Raw genomic sequence first — 19,275 nt, 5'->3', positions numbered from 1 at the left:
TGCGCTAGCCCCGCCCCTAGCGGACACAGACGGAAACGTAATCTACTTCCTGGATGGCCCTCGTATTTGCTTATTCTTCCATCTACTGTTCATATGAAATAATAACTGATAGATAAAATATTATTGAAAGTGTCAGTAAAGTATTTTTATTCATACTGTTAACCATTTGGCACAGTTAAGTGACATTTAGATTAACATTGTTTTTATGTTTAATTTTTTATCATTTTCAATTTAGATTCGTCTTGTTGTTGAGGAAGGTTTAAATCAACTCCCATATAAGCGATGTACTATTACAACTCCAACAGGTAATTAAAATGGATTTTTTAGGCTGATAATAAATTTTAGTATGTTTATAGATTTTAATGCTGAAGTAAACTGTTCTGCCTTTAAAGTTGGGAAGCGTATGTGAAGTTTTTCTGGTTTGGTTTAATTGATTTTGTCAAAGCACTTAAGGGCTATCTCCGTCCTAAAGTTTTTTTTACTAGGATCATAAATTTTATGCATGCAAGTGTAGATTAAAAAATCTGATATTTTGAATGCTTGTTAAAATGAACTGATTTTGTTGAATTTCTTCTTGTAACTTTGAACGCATTTCTTTTGCTGGTGGGGAGGTTAATGTTTTCATAGACTCAATACAATTTAATTTATCGGCAATTTCGTTTTCTAATTTGAGTGCCAGATCTTTTGGGTTAGTCGGAAGCTGAGTATTAAGAAATTCTTGCGAGATAGCTTCTGTTAAATTAGGAAAAACTTTTCTGTATTTGTTAACTACTGCTTCCAAATTTGAAGGGGAGGGTTTGAATTTCTTAGTATTATCGACTATTTTCTTAGGACTTCCTGCAGTTTTCTTTTCTGGGATTTACTTTTCTTAGTAGAAATTAGAGTAGCAATTATACTTTGAAGCGCTGGGTCATCTGAAGCAATTACAGGCATCTCTTTGGATGTAGTCAATTTTTTTGAATAATTCGAATAAGTAGAATCATTATCGCTATCATAATCGCTGAAAGTAGCGTGCCAAGGAATTTTGCCGCTATTTGGTGGTTCGCTATTACTGGCCATATGGAGAAGACCAAAAATCAAGAAGAGCAGTCTTTGTCACAAGAGAGAAACTACACATCCATTTTTTAACTCAAAATCATATTAGAACTCAGAATGCACAAAATTTGTATCATTTAAAGAATGATCTAATCGTTGCCACATGTTCTATTCAAATACTATAATAAAGCTAGAACGATGTATAAAAGAAATTAAGCAAACAAAACAAAAAAGAAAGTTTTTCACAGATGATTGAGTATTTCTCATTCAATTAATTCAGTTCTCACTTCGCGACAAGGCAAAAATACATAAAAACTCAAAATATCGGTATTAAAAATTACAAAGTAAATCTTAAACACTTATTTCCTCGAAAAAATTCCAGAAAAAATTAAGCATTATTTAATTCGCAATAATAAATGAAAGCATTATCTTTGTTGTTGCGAAGCTTAGTCTCTCTAGATTGACAACAAATCCACTGTTCTGCTGCTGTCTGCCACCATCAAAAAAATTATTAGGCTTAGGGGCACTTAAGCAACTTTAAAATTATTGATAATTCTAAAAATATTGCATACAGATTTACTAAAGGCATAAAAACCTTAACCGGAAGATAAGAACAACATAATTCAATCATTGTTAAAGCAAAAAATGTACAATTTACAAACATGTAAGAGTAAAGAACCTGAGATCACCGAGCCGGGTAACAGAGTAGATATATATATATGTAAGATAAAAATATATGAATCAGAATTGTAATATAACTAAAAACATTAATTCTTCCTCTCTATTCTAAAATCGTAATAACTTCTCTGCATTGCGTCATTCAAATTAATCATGCGATCTTACGTAACCGTTAATACCAGATGCCTCTTGACGACCAATCACCGAATTGCAAACAAAAACTTTTCTCTTCGCGTGCTTGCGTCTTTCATAACTACGTACTTCAGCTTTTGCTCTCTACTGTGCTAAGATGTAATTTCGCTGGCTTGCTTTCTATCCCAACAATATCAAAAATGTAAATCTTCTGTGGAAAGGCACGACTAGAGTGCCAAGTGATTGTAGCCACAAATATCAATTGGAAATAAAAATGGAATTAAAACTGCCTCGACTGCCAAGTTCTTTAAATACTACGCAATCAAAATTCTTCAACATGGATCTAATCATGCATCTACAGTGTTCCGCATTTTCCTTTGTGCTTTAATATGACAATTAAGTCGACAGGATAGTTTCCTGCAGCCTGAAACCTCAATGGAAAATTTAATTCAGCTCTTCAAATCATCGTTTTGTGATAAATCCAAGATAATGTGAAAGAAGTGAATCATCAAGTTTGTTTTTTCAGTGTTTATAAAATAACAGATCATTCTTCTGTTGTGGTGTTTTGCAAGTGCTTAAAAAAATAACCACGCATAGTGTTTACAGATTGAAAGTAATCTCCCGATAAATTGAGAAGTTCGAATGCCTAGTGAAAAGGAATATTGAATTTGCTTCGCCGATCTCTACAATATTTTAAAAAAAAGTGCTTTAATCATCAGTGAATTACCGTTTAGGAATTGAGCATTACAGCGGGTTCAAGGTAGATCCGAGTTGGTGTTTGCAAGTATGTGTGACAGAAAATTATTTGCACTTCCGCTTTTTCAACAGCTCAAAAATTGTTACATTCGTGTGACTCTAACTCAGGAACTAAATCATTTAATATGTTGCGAAGTCTATAGTTTTGATTTCAACTTTGGTTAAAATTTCTGTAATTTGTTTTGAGAAAATCTGAAATTCTTGTTCATTAATTTTTCTAATTTTTCATAATTATGTGTGAGCAAATTAAGTAACGAATTTTAAGCTATTTAAATTATTCATAGGGAAGGATATTAAGATAAGTTTTTATGTTTTTGAAATTTTGTTGAGAATTTTGAATACGAATTTTATAATTATTCTAAAAATAAAGATGTTAAAAATAAGTAAAATTATTACAGATACGTAATATGAAATTATGATAAATGCATGTTAAATTTATGGGTGATTGTATGTTAAGTATAGTGTATGTCGAGGGGGTATTGGTTCCTTCAGAGGCCTGTTATTACCTCTGTACAGTTGTTCCTTTTACCCTCTTCATGCAAGATAATGTTGGAGGCCCTCATTTTATGAGTGTTTGTAATTTTTTTATATTATTATTATATTTTTTATTATGGAATGTATTAGTGCAGTTCTCAAAGGCTAGTTACCTTAATGCAAGGAACGGAGGCCTTTTCAAGTAACTGTCTAGGCACGCTGGGCCACCAGTGCAGAGGACACACTAGTTAGCTCAAGAGGACAGCCCTCTTGATGGATATGTTTGTTTAGAAGTATTGCGAGGCTTCCAGTTTGATAAAATCAGGAATTGTAAATGAAAGATGATAACGGTGAAACCATAAATTCTGAAAATCTTAATCCTATTATTAATCATGTTAAATTATAATTTATCAATATGAAAATTAATATCATACATATTTATGTGCATTACATTTAATTATAAGTAATGATTATGTAAAAGTTTATTTTGTGATATTCTGCGATAACAAGAACTTTCCCTGAAGAATTATGATTATGTGAACTCTCAAACAAAAAGACTTTTGGACTGAAATGTTGAAAAATTCAATAGGACTCTAAAAATTAAGAATCTATTTAAAAAAAAAATATTTATAAATAATACTTTACAGGATCAAAATTTTATTATTTATTTATATTTTTTAAAATTTGCTTGTGCTTTAACTCTTTTTCTTTAAAAAGGCTTCTCTATCGCTACGCCTTTTTCTTTTTGAAGGGGGGAATATGTAAGATAAAAATATATGAATCAGAATTGTAATATTGCTTTAATATGACATATATATATTAATATATTTATATACGTTTGGTGCAGCCGATTGCAACCAAAATTCGAGGTGCACATCTACATGTTATAGCAGTCCTATATACAAAATTTCAACGTTCTGAGGCTACTTGTGTTTGAGTTATGCGAGATACGTACGTACGTACATATATTCGTACAGACGCCATGAAAAATTCTCTTCAGAATTCATTTTAAAGCAGTTTTATAATTTTTTTTGGAGAAAAGAGTCTTTTATTCTGTCCTTACACATACAGATATCACACAAAAACATCGTTAAATTGCTTTCGATAGCGGTCAAAATGGATATTCTCGTTGAAATATGCTGCCTGAAACTTTTCGCAATTACAATACTTCCTTTTTACTTCGTGCAAGGAAGTAAAAAAAGGGCGGGGGGGGGGCAAGTTGCAAAGAAAAAAATGCGGTTGATTTTGAAATAGAACGTTTCATTCAGAATAAAGTATCAAATGACCATAATTTTTAAGTTTACAAATGCAGAGTATATCAAACTATTCAAAGAACAGCTGTCCAAAGTTTATAAGTTTTGATTTAATATTCAGCTTTGCATGTTTCAGCATTGCTGATGGGTACATGTGAACTCAAGAATTGCTTTTTGCTCTGGAGTAAAGAGACAAAGGACTTTCTAAAGTAGTGGCAGTTAGATTCAACTGGTTTTCAGTATTTCATGAGAATTGTTTCTTGTAGTATTTTTATTTCAGTGAGTCAGTTGTTGAAATTGCATTGCAATATTTATTTAAGCAATTTATTACTATTTAGTTGCAGTAATATAATTTTAACAGTTGCTAATAAAATATTTTGCTGCCAGTTAAAAGTTAGATGATACGGAAATCAGTTTTTGCATTGAAAAAGTGAGTACTATTCTGTTATCAGAACCGGGTTCAGAAGTATGTATGTATGTGTTTATGCATGCATATATATATGTAAGTACGAATGTATGTGTGTGTATACATATACACATAAATGCCCATACATTCAAATACACGTTCATACACTTCTGGATCTGATCCTGGTAGCAGAACAGAAGTGCATTCAACAAGTGCATTCAACAAGTATCCATTGAATTTTTAATTTGAAAAGTGAAATTAATGGTAGCTTTGCAAAATTTAATCTTGTGTGATTTACCATAATCAGGTATGTGTGTATCCTAAAGTTCAGTAATGTTCTTTTATTGACTCTTACATCATTATCACAAGTTTATTGCATTGTGGTATCTTTGGTTATTATTATTGTTTTCATAATATTTCATTTTAAAATTTTTTATTTAAAATATGTCAATCTATATGTATTAAAAATAGGAAAATTTTGCTAGGCGGAACATATGAAGGATTAAAGTACTTGAAAGGAAACTGTGGAGTTAGCATAGTTAGAAGTGGTAAGTTAAATGCTTATTCATAATAAACTGATATTTTGAGTTTGTTGGTCTACAAAATTGCCCCCTTTTTATTAATATTTTTTAAAAATTGTATTTGGTAATTTTTATGATGTTAAAAGTTTATAATTTATTTTGTGCCCCCATTTTTTTTTTTTTTTTTTTTTTTTTAATTCATGCAGATATATATTAACATAGCAGTAACATAAGAGGGAAACAGATCACAAATTGTAGTATACAGCTAAACATAAGTCCTGCTATTGTTGTTCTTTGTAAATATTGCATTCCGACCCAGACTTCCAGACCATCAACTAAAAATAAATAAATAAAATAAAAAAATTGTCCTCATTTACCAGTCTTGGAAGAGGATATAATAAAAGTAAGCTGGTGTGCAGTAAATGTAATTTTTCTCTGGAGGAACTGAAATCCCAGCCATGCTAAAACACCTGCTGGCTAGATAGTTGCACTGTGCCAATAACAATGCATTGATTGATATTGGTCAGGATCACTTTTGTCTTGAGTTGTTGTAAAGAGAGCTGGGCGAGCATTATGCAATTTGCTGCCCGTGCTCAGTATTATCTCTGTTGGTCTTAAATTCTGCTATCTTCATTAAACTCTAAACATTCCATCTAACTTTTTTTTTTTTTTGCTTGGTGCTGCTATAAATTCTAAGATTTTTGCTGCCCACAATTTCTGACACACGGTGCCTGCCCTTGGGAGAGGGGGGTAAGCATTTTTCTGTCTGATCTAAACATTAAGTCAAACTTCAATGTTGCCATGTCTATGTCATCTTACTAGATTTAAATTAATGATCTAAAATGCGAAAGTCCTGATGATTCTGATCTTGGACTTCATATTATACGTGAATTTTAGCACAGCTAAAATAAAAAATCATTAGATATGAAATATAATATTAGATACTGCAAATTTATATTAATACCCAAGTGATATAAAATTAAATATTAATTATTTTCCATATAATTTTTTTTAAATCATTAAATCTAATGTTAAAGAACTAGTGGGATACTTAATAATGCTATACTTTTTCCTGCATTTAAAAGTAATCAGTTTCTACTCATAGTGTAGTGACTGAGAATTCTGACAAGGCCAATGGTGGGATTCAGTTGATTATCACTGTTCAGCAGACCTGGTTCCTTAAATGATTTTAGTTCAGTGAACTGGTTTTTAAAATTGAATTGTAATATTTACTAAAGCAGTTTATTGGTATATACAGTTCAAAGTCCGAGATCTGGACTCATTGAGACTTGAGTGATTCTGGATTTGGGATTTTTCCGGATATTAGATCATCAATTTAAAGCATGTAAAAATTATAAACCTAAAAATATGAAATTGTGAGCTTAATATTTATTTGTTTACTTTATTAATAATTTCTTTCAATGTAAGTTGTTGAAGTTGCTTTTTTGTGCTAATATTTTCTCTTTAATTCTGTAGACAGACATAATTTCTTATTCAGTTACAAAGTTCCAATGTTCAAGTCCTGTTATTTCTGTGTCAAGAGTTTCCACTAACTTGCCAATTGAAATTTTTTCATTTTCAATAACCTCTCTGTCACTTTCTTCACTATCGGTAGCAGTATTTTCTGGATCTAAAACCATACTACAGATTTCGCCATCCATTAACTAATTGATAGTTGGGGCATTGTCATCACAATGAAAAACTTCTGTTATATCATCTTCATTTATTACCACTTCTCCACATTTTTTTTAAAAAATCCATCAAATGAAAAATTTAACCCTCGTTTTGCAATATCCAAAAACCTTCACATTCACAGCTATCATATTCATCAACCCCACCATGAAATATGCTAGCTGACCATAAATTATGCCAAACATTTTTTAAAGTATCTGGAGACACATCCTCACATGATCTTCCGATGCTCAACTAAGCAGATTTTACGCTGAAATATTTCAAAAATTCTTGAATAGTCTGGTCATAATTCAATAAATTTAAGATGGGTTTTAAAAATTCTACTTTATATTTGCATTTCAGCATGCACATTCTTCTGATATCCATAGGCTGAATGATTGACATAGAATTTGGAGGAAAGAATAATATGGATACATTATCTTTCACTAAAACTTAGTATGAGCCAAAAAGTTGTCTACAATCAGGACAATTTTTGCATTATCAGGTAAACCAACCGAATTCTGCTGAGCCTTGTTCGAATTCTGCTGAGATTTTCAAACCAATCATCCATTAACATTTGTGTCATCATTATTCTTTTATTTGCATGATATATAATGGGAAACTTTTTACTCCCTTAAATGCTCGAGATCATGTATTTTGTCGATTAGGAAAGGTTTACACATGTGCATTCTTGCTGCATTTGTGCATGCTAAAATTGCTAGTCTCGCTTTGGAATCTTTGACACGAGTTGGAGCTTTTTCTATAGAGGTTGAAAAATATTTTGCGGTACATATTGTCAGAAAAGACCAGTTTTATCAGCGTTGTAAATTTGTTCAGGAGATAGCTTTTAATTATTAATGAGTTCAATGAATTCATCTGCAAATAGTTCAGCAGCTTCAGTATGAGCTGAAGCTTTTTTCCCTGAAATTCTTAATTGCCTTATACCATGGCAATTTTAAAATTTGGTTAAACAATGTGCATTCAGTTTTTAAGTTTATTTCGTATTGAAATATTTTAGCTTGCACTATTAGCATGTGACCCGTCAGCGGCACACCCTCGCTGCAATGCTGTCTGTTCCATTCAATTATCACTTTGTCATGAACTTCACTTTTAGCATAACGAATAATTTTTTTCTGTTATTCGTTGTGAGTGGGGTATCGGAATCCACAAGAAAAGGGCGAGTTGTTTAGTGCACATTTCTCAGCCCACTGTCTGGAGAATTTTGAGAAAGAAGTTGAAAATGATTCTGTACAAAGTGCAGGTGTTGCAGTATCTGAGTGACTTTGACAAACAAAAGTGCTTTGAATTTTGCTGATACGCAGCTTCCTTTTGAAAATGACTATTTTGCCGATCGTTTATGTTTTCACCAATGAAGCAACATTTCACGTCATTGGGAAGGTAAATAAGCATTATGTTCGCTTTTGGAGAACAGAGAATGCCGAATTCATAGTGCAACATGTGAGAGATCCCCGTAAGGTAAATGTGTTGTGTGAAGTGTTCAGTAAGAAAGTGTTCAACCCTTTCTTTTTTCAAAAACAAACTGCCACAGGAGCCATTTTCTTAGATGTGTTAACTCTTTGGTTGATGTCACAGTTGCAGGATGACATTGACAACTTCCATCTCCAACTGGGTGGTGCACGACCACATTGGTTAGCGTACATGTGAGATTACTTCAGGAGTGAGTTAAGTGAGATTAATGGGGGGCTTGATGCCATCTTGCCGTATGATTGTTATTTGGGGAAACTGATGGATTGGACCAATCACAGACTACAACATGCCCTATACCAAACAGTCACGCTGAAGACCTGACTTAATACCACGCAGAAGACCTGAACAGACCTAATAATTAATTTTAATATTTCTTCCTGTGGGGGTACCTAAAGGACAAGGTATTTGTCCCTTCCCTTCCTGTTGATCTAGCGGAGCTGAAACAGCATATCACAGCTACCATGTATCCTTTCGTGGGTAATTATTTCACAAGACGCACACTTTTACTCTACATGCTACTTTATTATATCTACAAAATATATCATCACTCGCATACACACATATATCTGCAGAATACTACATCCCTTTCCCTTTATCATAACTGCAGCCTATCTGGGGGACGTTGCATTCTACTGGACCGACGCAAAGGTTGTGGCCCTGCTGGTTTCTTTGGTAACTGCAGTAGGTCCAGTAGATGAAACATCTGTTACAACATTGGGCTCGAAGGACGACACAGATATATCTGCCTGGTGGCTATTATCTTTGGATGGTTCTGGAACTCCACTCTTATCAGGCTCTTTGGAAATCATGAGAGCTGGAGGTAGACGTATGAACCCCTCATCTGTTACGGTTCCTCCATCACACATCTGATTGATATGTTGTCGCCATAGCTGACCATCTGCATTGATGGTGTAATGAAGCTGCCCATCCTTGGATTGGACGGTTCCAAATCTCCATTGGCGATAATTTCTTACATCTACTCTATCTTCTACTCTAAATCCTCAGTCTGCAAACTTGTAGGTTCCTTTTCAAACTCTATCTTCCACTCTCTTTTTGAGATCTGGTCTCAATAAATCTATTCTTGTTCGAATTTCCCTCTTCAGCATTAGCATTGCAGGGATCTGTAGAGTAGTTAAATTCAGAGCTGTCCTATATTGCATCAAAAATGTACCGAGTTTTTGTCTCAAAGTTCCTGGATAATTTTGCAGTGTTCTTACAGATTGTTTTACTGTAAACACATACCGTTCAGTCTGCCCATTACTAGATGCTTTAAATGGTGCTGTAGTTTTGTGTTTGATTCTGTTACTCTATAGAAATATCTTAAACTCATGTGAAGTGAATTGTGGCCCGTTATCGCTCATTAACAATATTAGTAATCCGAATCGTGCAAAAAAGTCCCGTAAACATTCTATTGTTTTGAAAGTCGAGCATCATTTCAATGGATAGGCGCTTAGCCATTTTGAGTGAGCATCGAAAATTATCAAAAACATATGCTCAAAAATAGGTCCTGCATAATCGATGTGAATGTTTCATTGGAGCGCTTGGGTACTCCAATGATGAACTTTTACCTGAGGAAGATCTATTTTATGTTTTGCACAATCAGAACAGTTTTTAAGCAGTATTTTCGATATCTTTATCTATACCATTCTAAAATACGTAAGATCTAGCAATTGCTTTCATCTTTACATTCCTAAATGTCTGTGGTGCAACTCTTTCAAAACATTCTCACGGTATCGTTTTGGAATACAAACGTGTTGACCATACATTATACAGCCATCTTGGAGACTATACTCCATCTCCCTTCCTTTCACTTCACCACCGGTTTGTAGTATTCATAGCAGGGGACTAAGTTCAGCATCTATTTCAGTTTCTTTAGCCAAATCTCTGGCCTTAATTGGAAGAGTTTCAATCTGCTGTAATCAAAAAATAGTTACATTCTCCTAAACAGACAGTTGCTCTGAGTTTGTCGGCAATCATGATAGAAAGTCAGCATTGCCATGCTCGACCGCTTGATTCTGTTGCTGACAGGCCCGCTTTAAAATGATGCAGCAAACAAATCCAAATGAGCGCCTTTGACGCATCCATTTCAATCAGTCGCTGTGTGAGTTATGTGTGAAGTATCGATGCAATGCACTTTTATACTATTTATCAATATCCGGACTACCATTCCAACCACTTCATTGACAGGTTTGGCGACTGTTTTTATGTTGGGGTTCACTCTTCCATGTCATATCAGAAACTGCAAGAACGTGTTTTTGGTCACTTCGTATATTGAAAATAAGGAAACAAAAAATATTATCCTTTGGAACAGAAATCTCAGAATTGTTGATAATCTAGATACATCGAAAGTTTTATATTTTTAATATTTTAAGAATTTTGGGGCTGCATTACAATACAGTAAAACCTTTCGAATGCAGACTTGTGGAATGCAATTGTGTATATATGTAGTATGCTGCAGAGTATCAGCATCTTTGTGATATCCTCTTTAATGATTGGTTTGAAAATTTATTCATTTAAGAGCTCAGGTGTTATTTAGAAGAGCAAAATTGGAGCATTAAAGTTCTGATTCTTAATAATGCTCCAGGACATGGTACTAAAGCTCTCACAACATTTCATCCAAATAATGAGGTTTTATTCCTTTTCCCATCTCCTTAACCCAACCAGTTGATCAAAGAGTCACAACAACATTCAAAGTGTATTATGTCAGGCATGTTTACATCTCTGCACATATAACACATAGGAAAGCATGATACACTGATGGCATTATGGAAGAATTCAACGTAAGACACTGCGTAGCAATGATTAACTCTCATGGGAATAAGTGAATTCATCAACAATGACTGCTTGCTGACATCAGTGCTGAACAGAAGTTGTCAGTAGTTTTAAAGGATTTCCACCAACTGAAAATGAAGCCAAGGAAATTATACAAATTGCAAAAGCAGTAGGTGAAGAAAGATTTTAGGTTATGGAAGAAGCAAAAAATAAAAGAATTGGTTGAGAAACACGATTTCTAACTAACAAATGAAAAATTGGATGATCTTATAACGCCAGCAGAGGGTGAAAGTAGCAATTATAAAGAAGATTGGGAGCCTTTAACTTAATTTACTCCTTCGCGCCGACTGTCACGTATACGTGCCAGCAACGAACACACTTATCTACCGGCCGACACGCAGGCGTGCCAGAGCATTGTCGCGTTTTCTACCGACTGTCATGTATTTGTGCCAGTACCTTGGAACGTTTTTCAAACTATAATTTCTGCCACAAGATGGCACTGTATGTCCATATGGTTTCAGATACATGTACATTAGACCTTCTACTCGAAATGAGAGAAGCATGACTCACATACACGTGTTTTTGATTATATAAACAAACGGAGATCTAAATGTTTCCGAATGGTGTGATTTATGATGTCTCTTTAAATCGCACTTTATTCGCACGTGGTAGTTGTTTATTGTAAGTAGAAGTTTTATATGCGCTAAAGCATTCAGTACAGTCAAAAGTCGTTAATCCGGACTCGTCGGGACTTCGGCGATTCCGGATTATCGATTTTTCCGGATTATAGATCATCAGTTTAAATCGCGTAAGATGGCATGCAGAAATTCTAAAATTAAAAATATGAAACCGTAATTTATGAAATAAAGAAAAATTATGATCTAAAGGGTATCAAAATTTACAAAAAAAAAGCTTAATATTTATTTGTTTACTTTATTAAACAGTTCTTTCAATGTAAGTTGTTTAAGTTGCTTCGTTTTATGTGATAATACTTTCTCTTTAATTCTATAAACAGATATAATTTTTTGTTCACTTACAAAGTTCTGCTGTTCAAGTCCCGTTAATTGCTGTGCTGAGAATACCGACTAACTTGTCAATCGAAATTTTTTCGTTTTCACTAAACTCTGTCACATTCTTCATGTCTTTATCCATTTTTTGCAGCAATTCCACTTTTTGTTTGATGTACATCAAAACATACTTTCGTTTTGTATGATCCTTTGGGAGCTCCAGAATCGGAAATTCTATTTGACATAATCGAAAGTTCCAGTTTACTTTTATAGTATTGCTCTTACAGTGTGCAAAAAATAATAAGCCGGATCCAATTCGAAAATTAAGGAACAATACAATCATCAACATTAACTGAAATAGATAATTAGATAATTTTAGCTTACACCGTCCGTTATACATAAAACGCGCGCGCGGAAACGTATTCTGCGCTTGCGCACACGCAAATGCGCAGTCGTAAGAGGTCTTAACACGCACGCGTAAACGCCTATGCGCATGTGTCAACGTGGCGCATGCGTAGAAAGTTTTTAGCTTTGAGGTCCGGATTATAGATCATTCCGAATTAACGACTTTTGACTGTATTTCGGTTTACAGTTCAGTTTTTAGAAAATAATTAGATCTTGTTAGACGTGAATTCTTTCTGTTTTTACCGTTTCAATGTTGAAGCGTCGAAAATGTTTAAGAGAGCATGAAATAGCAGAAATGATGCAAAATATTTCAGATATTGGTTCTGAAATTCTGATATTGATTCTGAAAGATTAACCGAAAGACATTTTCCAAAACTTTGTTCAGAAGAGACCGATAAGAAAATGAGACGACGATGCTTCGTTTGTTCACATTCCTGGAAAAATCCTCCAAAACGGCAAATGAGTTATTACGAGTTCAAGGAATGTAACGTAGGACTGTGTGTAGATCCCTGTTTTAAAATTTTTCATACGAAAAGAGAATTTTAAGTAATATATTTAGTTTTCAGATGTATAATGTTAAAAATCATAAAATGGTGAGTAATTAAAATAAAATGTGCAAAATATGCATTTAAACAAGAAATAAGGTAATTAAAGTATATATATAAAAATATCTATGAAGCATAAGCTGTTTAAATACTCTATAGAGCATTATTAAACAATGCGTTGATACTTCGGAGATTTCATGGATTTAGGCTTAGTAGCAAAAATGCCCCCGGCCCTGGAGAGACGCTCGCGGAAGACACTGCCGGCCTCCGCAATAAGCGCGCGTTTTCGCTACCCGGCTCGAAGGGGTTAAGAAATTAAACGAATTATTAGAAAAGTTCAAAAACTGTTGAATTTTGTAATAGAGTTAGACCCAAATGAAGAAAGAAAGCATGTTATGAGAGGTGCTAACAAACTTTGCACTCTTTACCACATTTAGTGATTTGCGTCAGTGTACTGAAGTACTTGCAATGTTGCATCCAAATATATTATTGTATTGTTCAAATGTTTTATTCCTTCCATTGAACACCGCTTTCTTAATCTAACCAGTAGATATCAAGGAGTCACAAAAACATTCAAAATCTATTACATCAGGAAGGTTTACATCACTGCAAATAAAGTAGTAGACAAAGGAAAGCATGACATGCTAATGCCATTTTCGAAGCAGTTCAACATAAGACACTATAAAAATGATTCAGCTTGCTTGGGAAATGTTTCAGCTCATCAGAGTGAATTCATCAACAATAAATGCTTGGTGTTATCAGCACTGGGCAGAAGTTGTTAACAATTTTAAAGGAGAGCCATTGATTCAAAATAAAGCCAAGGAAACTTAAATTGCAAAAGCAATAGGCAGCAAAGGATTTTCAGATAGGGGAGAAGGAGAATTGTGAAATGACAAATGAAGACTAAAGTGACTCTTATAACACTAGCTGAGAGACTTTAATCTACAAGAAATTAAATAAATTGCTAGAGAAAGCAAAGGAACTGTCTGATTTTCTAATGGAGATTGATCCAAATGAAGTAAAGGTACTTTATTAGAGGAATTAAAAAAAAGCTTTGTACTCCTTGTAGTGAAAAATTTAATAAGGTGCATCATGCATTGTCCCAAGTAAAAATCACCAGCTATTTAAAAAAATAATTGTATCATGTACTTGCTTATTAAGCAATTATAGAAATACATATAATTAATATTTGTTCCACTTTTTCATTTTAATTACAATAATATATAGTTTTGTGTAAATTTTACATACTTCCTTAGTATAAATTGTAATTATTATATCATCTTTTTTTCCCATAAAATAATTTTCCGGAATGCAGTTTTACCATACGCACAATGTGTTAATGACATAATGCTCGCATTTGGTAAGAGTTATTGTAGTTATTCGACTTTAAAAATATGGTCTAAATTCCTTTTATAAGCTATAAATAAAATGCATGGAACCATTATGTACAATTTATTTTGTATTAAATGTTTTTCAACTAACGAAACTTCAACGATTGTTATTAATATTGCAGTATGTTTAATATTTTCATGTTTATCACAGGTGAAGCCATGGAGCAAGGCTTAAGAGATTGTTGTCGTTCGATTAGAATTGGGAAGATTTTGATTCAAAGTGATGAGGATACTCATGAAGCTCATGTAGTGTATGCTAAATTTCCAGAAGACATTTCTTCCAGGAAAGTGCTTTTAATGTATCCCATTATGAGTGAGTATAATTAACAAATGTTGATAAAAAGATTTTGTATGATGTCTCTAATTTGTTTTTATATTGGTTAGATTTTTCTAACTAAAAATGCAAAGTAAATCCTATTTTGTTGATGATTTAGTACTTGTCACTTTATATCAAGTACAATAAATTTATAGTACATGCTGGGTATAATTCTATTCAACCTTTCATCAAGTTATTAATTCGTAGACTTATAATTTGTAGATTCGTAGAATTAATTTCTTGATACGTGCTATATTTAGCATCCTTTATGCCATGCCAGATATGAAAAAGATCAAATTTCAAGAGTTTCAAATCAATTGTATGGTAATCTTTTTTAAAATATATGCAATGTATATATTCTGATGTATATAAAAATAAGGAGGGAAGTTTAAGTGATTTGATTTCTACCAATCTCATCCATAACTTAACTGACATTTTAAGATTAGTAGACCCTTTTTTGGATATATATTTTTAAAAAAGTGCATATTGCAAGATTTGCATGAATTTCTTTCTCCCTTCCCTCATTAAAAAAAAGTCTTACTTGAAAATATCTATATATGCTTGTCTTGGATGTTGATTGAAGGAGTATATTAAATCTCTGGGATTTCATCCTGACTTATGTGTAATAGTCACAATTATACAATCCTTATACTTTTGAATAAAGCACTGCCTTTTTTTTTTTTAAAAAAAAATTCTTTATTGTAAAGTTTGTGTTTCTCTAGTTCTTTATGTTTTGGCTCATTTTTTTAATTAAATATGACAACGCACTAAGGGTCTTTATGAAGGGTTTTCTAAGGAAGCCTTACTCATGTTTGTGTTACATATAAGGGAAATCCATAAAACACTTATTTTGCTGGAATTTGAACTCATTTAACTATTAGTATTCAGAAATTTTATCTCCTTGATCATTGGTTGGCTCTTATATATTCTAAAATTGCTTTTTATGGGGGGGGGGAGGAACTTGTTTTATGATTGTTTATAAAATTATGATTTTAGCATTTGGAAATATTTTATATCTTGTACCTTGTGCTTTTCCCCTTTCAAGAAGTTTGTATTTGCCTTTTGCTATATGTAACAGTGGCCCTTTTTAGGTAGTTTGATTCATACTGAAAGAGGTACATTTCCTTTAACAAATGGAAAGAAAATGTAAAGGTGCAGTTGATTCTAAATCAGACTACTCCTTGATACACAAAAGAGAATGTATATTTCCATTATAAAAAATGTCATTCTATTCCTTCGTATACCCTTTTTTTTTTTTTAAGTCTACAATTTTAAGTTATGATTTTAATTTTGTTTTACCAGATTAATTGCCTTTATAATGTGATAACAAAAATCAATTCTGTTATATTTTTAAATTATGAAATTCCCCCACATTTGTTATTTTATAGATGTTTTTTTTTTTTTTTAAATTTATCAGGTTTCCTCATTTTTTAAAGCATCCAATAGATTTCATGATAGATTGGGTTTATTGAGATTATGGCAAAACACACTAGGGCTATCTGCTTAAGGGGAGGGATACCTTTGTGGAAGGCTTTCTAAGGGTAACTGGCTCATATACATGAGGAAAACCATGAAAACGCCCATGCAGCAAGCCCTTTCGCAAGACTCGGACCAAACTACCAGTGTTCAGCGACTTCACCGCTTGGCCGGTGGTAGGCCCCATAGATTTCATTAACTTATTTTTTTAAATTTACAAACATTCAGAGCTTTATAAACAACGAAACCTCATACAAATGTTCCAGTAAGCAGAAATGTTATTTAGTGTTGTATTTCCTTGTAATGTTTGTTGTATATTTTATTTAAAATTATCAAAATTCTTTAAAAAATTTTCTAGGGAAAGAATGGTTAAAAATATAAACAAAAATGAGTACTGTGTAAATGATTAAAAACTTAAACTGTTTGGAAATGTTAAAATTTAAATTGCAGATTAGTTGAATTTTAAGTCTAAATTAATGTTTAAAGTTTGCCTGAAAGCATAACGTTTAAGGGTGAAAACTGACAAGAATTTAAAATATGCTGTGTTTAGTTTAAATATGGCTTGTACTATTCATTGTTCATATATTTCATATTGTAAATTTTTTGTAGGAAAAAGCTTTCGTATTGGAAGGGGAAAATTGTGCAATGTTATATAGTTTTTGAAAGAATGGGAATAAGTTACAAGATAGTTATTATCTTCAATACCTAGAATTATTATTCTGTTTTTATGATGTTTCATAATTTAACATTTCATAAACTAGTAGAATCTTTCTTGTTTCTTCTTCAGACGAATGAGGTTATGATCGAATTCTGGACTGTAAGAATGAAAAGGGAATGACAAGGAAAACCAGATCCTTAACACAAATACCTTTAAAAGTGATATGTTGTTAAGACTCCCAGGACATCAAACTTGACAGTTCATCCTACCCTTTCAGCTTGGAAAATGGGGAAAAAAATTTGATCTTACTTATATGTAGTAGATATGTCACAGTTATACAATTCTTATAGTTCTGAATAAAGACATTTCTGCTAATTTTTTTAAAAACATTCTCTTTCTGTAAAGTTTATCCTTATTTTAGTTCTTTATGTTTTGTTCATTCATTTAATTGAATATAACAACACACATGAGGGCCGTCTGCCTGAGGATCTTCATGAAGGGTTGCCTAAGTGACACTTACTCATATTTGTGTTACATATAAGGAAAATCATTAAAACTCTTATTTTTTTTTTAGTTTCAAACCAATCAACTATTAATATTCAACAGTTTTATCTTCTTGACCATTGATTACGCCCTTATATATTCTGGAATAGCTTTTTGTGAAAAAAGAATTATAACTTGTTTCATGATGGTTAATAAAAGTATAATTTTAGCATTTGGAAATATTTTGTATTTTCAGAACCCTCAGTTGAAAACATCTAAGAATTTCTTGTCTTGGGTAATACGTAAAGGGGCATAGCAAACAGATGGGATTTTGTTTTTCTGATTCCAGTTTTAGAACCACATCCCAAACAAAAAGAATATTTTTTCCTGAAACCTTTTGTTATTATGTTTTCTATATGCTTTCCCATGGATGCTGTAGTTCAGCATATATGTTTCAACACTGCCCCCCCCCGAATAGACATTTTCCCATTTCTCTCTTGCATTTGGTATTTTATATTACAGTCAAAAGTCGTTAATCCGGACTCGTTGGGACTTCGGCGATTCCGGATTATCTATTTTTCCAGATTATAGATCATCAGTTTAAATCTTGTAAGATGGCATGCAGAAATTCTAAAATTAAAAATATGAAACCGTAATTTATGAAATAAAGAACAATTATGATTTAAAGGGTATCAAAATTTACAAAAAAAAAAAAAAAGCTTAATATTTATTTGTTTACTTTATTAAACATTTCTTTCAATGTATATTGTTTAAGTTGCTTCATTTTATGTGATAATACTTTCTCTTTAATTCTATAAACAGACATAATTTCTTGTTCAGTTACAAAGTTCCGCTGTTCAAGTCCCGTTAATTGCTGTGCCGAGAATACCGACAAACTTGTCAATCGAAATTTTTTCATTTTCACTAACCTCTCTGTCACATTCTTCATGTCTTTATCCATTTTTTGCAGCAATTCCACTTTTTGTTTGTTGGACATCGAAACATACTTTCGTTTTGTAGATCCTTTGGAAGTTCCAGCATCGGAAATTCCATTTGACATAATCGAAAGTTCAAGTTTACTTTTATAAAAATTGCTCTTACAGTCTGCAAAAAATAATAAGCGGGATCCAATTTGAAGATTAAGAAACAACGCAATCATTAACATTAAGTGAAATAGATAATTAGATAATTTTAGCTTACACTGTCCATTATACATTAAATGCGCAGGCGAAAACGTATTCTGCACTTGCGCACATGCATATGCGCAGTAGTCAAGGTCTTAAGCGCACGTGTAAAACGCCTGTGCGCATGTGCCAACGTGGCGCATGCACAGAATGTTTTTAGCTTTGAGGTCCGGATTATAGATCATTCCGGATTATGGGTGTCCGAATTAACGACTTTTGACTGTATATTATTTTATTTAGAATTGCTTTTTGTGAAAAAAGAATTATAACTTGTTTTATGATGGTTTATAAAAGTATAATTTTAGCATTTGGAAATATTTTGTATTTTCCGACCCTTCACTTGGAAACATTTAAGAATTTCTTGTTTTGAGTGTTACGTAAAGAGGCATAGCAAACAGATGGGATTTTGTTCTTCTGCTTCCAGTTTTAGAACCAAATCCCAAACAACAAATTTTTTTTTCCTGAACCTTTTTGTTATTATATTTTCTATATGCTTTCCCATGGATATTCTAGTTCAGCATATATGCTTCAACACTGCCCCCCCCCCCCCCGAATAGACATTTTCTCATTTCTCGCTTGCATTTGGTGTTTTATATTACATTATTTTATTTAGAATTGCTTTTT

General features: G+C 32.7%; 1 protein-coding gene across 1 annotated transcript in view; it reads left to right on the top strand.

The window, feature by feature from the left end:
* The window catches only part of kri (uracil phosphoribosyltransferase krishah), a 52,364-nt gene that overhangs the window by 12,666 nt on the left and 20,423 nt on the right, over window positions 1-19,275 (top strand). Inside the window, exons 3-5 of the mRNA XM_035356450.2 lie at window positions 236-305; window positions 5,220-5,282; window positions 14,686-14,847. Of these exons, the coding sequence (XP_035212341.1) occupies window positions 236-305; window positions 5,220-5,282; window positions 14,686-14,847 (295 nt within the window). The remainder of the gene's footprint in view (window positions 1-235; window positions 306-5,219; window positions 5,283-14,685; window positions 14,848-19,275) is intronic.

The sequence above is a fragment of the Stegodyphus dumicola genome, chromosome 9, assembly GCF_044657685.1.
Source record: "Stegodyphus dumicola isolate Sdum_Otavi_A_Nest chromosome 9, ASM4465768v1".
Classification (NCBI taxonomy): domain Eukaryota; kingdom Metazoa; phylum Arthropoda; class Arachnida; order Araneae; family Eresidae; genus Stegodyphus; species Stegodyphus dumicola.
The sequence above is the reverse complement of the archived record's forward strand: the minus strand, read 5'-3'. Positions and strand labels throughout refer to the sequence as shown.